At 34.1% G+C, this 5,893-nt stretch overlaps 1 protein-coding gene across 1 annotated transcript; it reads right to left on the bottom strand.

The window, feature by feature from the left end:
- Positions 1-3,862: 3,862 nt before the first annotated feature.
- Positions 3,863-4,360, bottom strand: LOC109828529 (probable GTP-binding protein OBGC2; the record flags this gene model as incomplete). Its single annotated transcript, XM_020395503.1, has 2 exons — positions 4,057-4,360; positions 3,863-3,970 (listed from the first exon to the last, which is right to left on the bottom strand). Coding segments are annotated over exons 1-2 (351 nt in total), but the record flags the coding sequence as incomplete, so codon positions are not given.
- Positions 4,361-5,893: the final 1,533 nt, after the last annotated feature.

Here is a 5,893-nt window from a genome sequence, read left to right as displayed (position 1 = left end):
TTTACCAATTACAATAGCTCTTTGTATGTTTATACTTCTCAACTCAAATTATAAGTTCATCTCAATAGTAAAAAACTCATTCTCAACTCAAATTACTGTTAACTTATAAGTTACTGTTAAATTTAAGTTAACAATAAACTAAAACTCATTCTCAACTCAAATTACTGTTAACTTATAAGTTACTGTTAAATTTAAGTTAACAATAAACTTAAACTTAAGTTCACTGTTAACTAAAATATTATTAACTTAAGTTTACTGTTTACTTAAACTTAAGTTTACCATCAACAAAAAACTTAATATTAACTTAAGTTTAAACTTAAACTTAAGTTTAAACTTAAACTTAAGTTTAAACTTAAACTTAAGTTTAAACTTAAACTTAAGTTTACTGTTAGTTTAAACTTAAGTTTAACTTAAACTTAAACTTAAATTTACTGTTAACTTACACTTCTTAAGTTTAAGTTACTGTTGTTAACTAACTTAAATAGATATTTAAGAAGTATTATTTACCTTGTTAGTAGTACTTACAGAGATCGGGGGAGCTCGATAATGTCACAAAAGACGCTAGGCAGACTAGGCGTTTGAGCAAGCGCCTAACGCCTAGACCCCTGGGCGTAAGTCTAGGCAGCGCTTAGACGTTTAACTATTTTTAAATTATTTAATTATAATAATTGATAAAAAATATGTATTAAATTCATATAAATTTTTTAAAAAAATAGCAATATTAGTTCCATAATAAATCATGCATACTTAAATACTAAATATCCAAAATAATAATTAATAAGGTTAGAGCCTAAGATATTTTTTTTTAATTACAATAATTGATAGTGAATGTCAATGTTATAGAAAACTTAGATACCGGACTAATGTCTAGGCAGATTTCTTTCTTCATTTAAGTGGTGGTCGATGAGGTTTTGTTGAAGGTCGGAAGAGGTAGTGGAGGTGTTCATATTTGGAGGTTAATGGTTGGAGGACATGTAAGCTACAATACATAAAATCACAACCAAGACCTACAGGGTGCAATCCACGTAAGCAGACAATGCTTTCCTAAATGCTCGTAAAATCTAGGTGGGCAGATTTGGAGGTTAATGGAGTTTGGAGGACGTGTAGGCTACGACACATAAAATCACAATCAATGCCTACAGAGTGCAATCCACGTAAGCAAACAATGCTCCCCTAAACGCTCGTAAAATCTAGGTGGGCAGCCTAAATACCGCCTAGGCGCTAGGCGCTAGTTAGGCGGCCTAGATACCGCCTAGGCCTAGGCGTACGTCTAAGCGGACTAGGCGGAGGTTTTTTAAAACAGCGATAATGAGATTTCTCAAAAATCTACTATGCCAACAGAACAACAAGTGAAAGGAGGTACAGTTGTTAACCCTGCTTCCATTGATAGGGGAGGGAGTCCTTCGTCCTCTAATTAATGCAATTTGCATTTTAGAATGTTAGGCTTTAATAAACCTCTAAGACATCATCTAGTCAAAAAAAATATTTTCCAATATCATTTGTTTATATTAGTTTTATTAGAAACAAGAGTTAAGAAGAATAAAGGAGATGCTATAAGGAGATGCTATCTTTAAGAAATTCCCTTCTGGTTGGTGTTTGATGGAGAACTATGATATGGGAGAAGTTGGGTATTATAGGACTCTGATGTGATGGAATTATCTTCTCTTTCTCTAAGTAATCACTATATATCCTGCCTTATTAAATATAAAGATGAGAGCTTATGTTCACTGTTGAAAAATAGCGGTAGCTAGCGCCGCTATAGCAGTTTGGATAGCGGTGGCGGCACTATCCTGCTATATTATTGGCAATAGCGACTGAGTTTAGTGGAGTTTGTGCTATTTGCTTGCAATAGCAGCAAATAGCATGATTTAGCAGCAATTAGCGCTTTAAAGCACTTTTTAACTTCTACTTGGGTTCATTTTTTTTACCCCAACCTGACCCAAACCCGACCTTTATTTCACTGCTTTGTTTCACTCTCCCCTCTCCGACTTGAACTGAAACACCAAGAGAAAAAAAACCTAGATCACCATTCACCGCCTCTTTCACTTCTTCTACCAATTCTGACGCCACCACTCATCTCCGAGCCTCTCATCGCTGCCTCTCATCTCCAAGCCTCTCTACTGCCGCCTCCACCACCTCCTCATCTCAAAGCATCTCTACCGCCACCTCCACCACCACCTCAGCTCAAAGCTCCTCTACCGCTGCTTCCTAAGCATCTCCAAGCACCTCTTCCTCACCTCAGCATCTCTGAGCTCTACCACCACCTCAACTCTCCTATCGCGGCCTTCACCACTGTGCTTTGTTAATATTATGTGATTGTTACACATCTATTTCATGTTTAGGATCTCTGTAAATATTAAACATGCATTCATTGAATTTTAAGATTTTTCTTAAATTTTTCTTATTCAAAATGTTACACGTTTATTTCATACTTAAGATCTCTATAAATCATCAAATATGCATTCGTAGAATTTCTAGACTTTTTTTAATTTTTTCCTCTTTTTTTTTGAATATTTATACATATTTAAACTGGAGTGTTTTTTGACTTTGTATTTTTTACCGTTGTAACCCCAAATAGCCTTAGCAGTGCTCACCACTACGCCATGCTATCTGTTTTCCACAACGTGTGACTTCCTTTGTTTATGCTTTTAATCAGCTACACAGATAGTTTTAAACTTATATGCTGAAATGTAGAAGATGGTTTTTCTTTCTAATTTTTAAAAGATAGTTTTTCTTTCTAAATTTTTAAGTAGGAAATAAAAACATTCAGTGAAGAGCTACTGGTGTCGTACAGTAGTAGAACAACGAGTCCAATATAGCAATTTTAATGGAGTACTCAGGGTATGTTTTGTTCCTTATAATATTGAATGTTTAAATGCATGTCCAATTACTAGTTGGAGGCATACTACAGTGTTTAGGTAACTTGTATTTTTAAAATTTCTATGTCACTAAAACAACCATTAATCACTATTTATAACTATTTTAAAAAAGCTTTATATTTGTTAAAATTATGTGGTTATGACAAATAAGTAGATGCGACAGGATGGCTACAATTACACGCAAATCCTAAGGTGTAATAGCCTAATAGGAACTTTGCTCAATTTTGAGTATCCATTGTTTTAAATATCCCCGATATAGCTAATATATCCTGCCACAAGGTTTGCTGCAAAATAATATGGTCTCAATATCCTCTACCGTCTATTGCTATTTGACAATTTTTAGGTGACACATCAGTCAATATGTTGACCAATATGACCTATATATCAGTCAATATGTTGACCAATGTGGTTCGATCTATCAGTCAATATGTTGACCAATATGTCCTTTTTATATGGCTCGGTACTAAATAATATAATTCTACAAAATTTCTTCAATATTTTAAAGCAAAATTTTCAGCCCTATGAAGTTTTTTAGCAAACTTCAATTTTTAGCAAACTTCAATATTGCTTCAAATTTTGGGTGATGTATGTTTTAGATTAGATTTTAGGACATATGCTATTTATGCACATCATCTGATATGGCACTCTGATACTTATTACATATCCCCTATATTTCCTCGACATACGTAATTCAATATGAATTTTGGTCGTCCAATATTTCCATGTATCTGATATTTAAACCTTATGAATATCCCATTCGACCAATATCACTAAAGCCAAGTCGAAGAAGCAATATACCGTATGGCTCTTAACTGATATACACCATAAACATTGTAGTTATAATGTGATGATTTTTTCATCATAGATTCTCAAGCATAAGACATAACTCATCAAGCCCAGTAAGATACTGAAATTATTGTGAGGAAAGAAGAAAAAACAAAAGAGGAAAAAAAAAGACTCTACAAAGAGAGAAAAAAGATCACCTCCTTGACAGTCTTATAATCATTTAAAGGGTCCTCTGCAGCAGCATCGACAACATGAACTAACAGCTGAGTTCTCCTTAAATGTCTCAAGAAATTACGACCAAGACCCTATAATACAAAGATTTTTATTATGTAAATCAAACATTCCGGACGCCTAAAGAGACTAGTATAAAATGATTCATGATTACCAATACCTTTCCTAAATGAGCACCTTCAATTAAACCAGGCAAATCTGCTAATGTTGCTTGAGAGGAAAACTTCAGTGCCCCTAAAGTAGGATCACCATCAAGACGTCCAAGGTTTGGCATCAAGGTTGTAAAAGGGTAGTCGGCAATGTCTGGTTTTGCCAGAGTTAGTGCTCCCAAAAGAGTTGATTTTCCGGCATTTGGGAGTCCCTGGAGAAGGAACAAAGAAGAACATATTGAAGCAAGGAACATTGATGCCTAAAATTTCCCAACAATTTCAATAATAATGTTGAACAGCAGTTCAGAAACTTACTTCTGCATCAATCACCATAGTTAATCAATAGGATGCAACCACTTCTAGAAATTTATATTAGAATTAGCTTGTATTTATGGAAGAATATTATGTGGTCATGTGGCATCTGAATAATTCACCTTATTTACTATATTTGATTTGACATACTGAAATACCATACTTCCCATCCATGAGATCAAAAAGGACTGGAAGCACTAAGGATTTTACAGGCAAATATATGCACAAACGGATCTAAAATTGAGTGCACTCACATAAACTGGCGATCAGGAACCCAAAAAAATTAGCATGACCAATTAATATATGAAAAATCCTCAGAAAGGGAAGGGCATTCACTTGGATTAGGGGCATGAAAAGGAAGGAGAAAAACAAAAGGTTAAATCATTTAATCCTGATCCACCGATACCGCAATACCAATATTATCCTAGAGGAAAACTCTAAAGCAGACAAGGAAATACATCAATTTCCACTCAAATGAGCAGCAGCCTGCTATACCTCTGGGCTTGTGAACAAGTTCAGTGTAGGATATTCCATGAAAATATGCACTATCTTTCATCATATTTGATGAAAAAACAAACCAAGCATCAAACTTTTAATGTCGTAAAATAGATTGGCAAAATGTCGATGGAGGTCCCTGATGTATTAGTCAAGTATCATATGGGTCCTTGATATTTAGAAATCATCAGCAAGGGTCCCTAACATTACCTTCGTCATCAGTCTAGATCATTTTACAGATTTCTGTTAAATCTTGTTGACTCTGCCATGTGACTACCACATCAGCAAAAAAATTAGTGAAAGTCTAAATTTGCCTTGTCAGTCACTGCCACATCGGCAAAAAATTAATGAAAATCCATCTTTGACCTGTCACATTGGTAAAAAAAAGTGGTGAAATTACAAGTTTGTCCTATCATGTCACTGCCATGTCAGCAATATTTAACGTAAGTTTGTAAAAAGGACCTAAGCTGATGACGGAGGTGATGTTACGAACCTCGGTTAATCACTTCCAAACATTAAGGACTCAAATGATATTTTGGCCAATACATCAGGGACTTCAACTTAACTTTTGCTTAGATTGGTTCATTCTTCATAAAAATGTATTTTAAAGGTCCTAGGCATAGGTAAAGAAGGAATCAAGGTGAGCCAACACCCAGTAACGCAAATAAATGCCTTTAATGGAACTGGGTGCCCATTAGGCACAAACACCTATGCGAGGGGTGGCTTATATCTAGCAATGCCATGCTAATTTCAGGAGTTTCTTTAGTAACTAGGCCTTTTGATATATAATATATTATAATATATATATTAAATATATATATAGTAAATATATATAAATAAATAATATATGATAACTATTATATAATATATATAATATAATATTATATATAAATATATTATATATATATATATATATAAACTTCTAGTATTTAGGCCTTTGGATATCCATAATACATACTCAGAATCCTTACTGCGAGCAGGAAGACTGTTTATGTGATATGCGTCATAATGCCCCAACTTATACCACTGCTCTAGAATCAT

Source organism: Asparagus officinalis, unplaced genomic scaffold (genome assembly GCF_001876935.1).
Source record: "Asparagus officinalis unplaced genomic scaffold, Aspof.V1 AsparagusV1_Un2067, whole genome shotgun sequence".
Classification (NCBI taxonomy): Eukaryota; Viridiplantae; Streptophyta; class Magnoliopsida; order Asparagales; family Asparagaceae; genus Asparagus; species Asparagus officinalis.
Note: the sequence above shows the minus strand (reverse complement) of the source record. Positions and strands in the feature narration are given on the sequence as shown.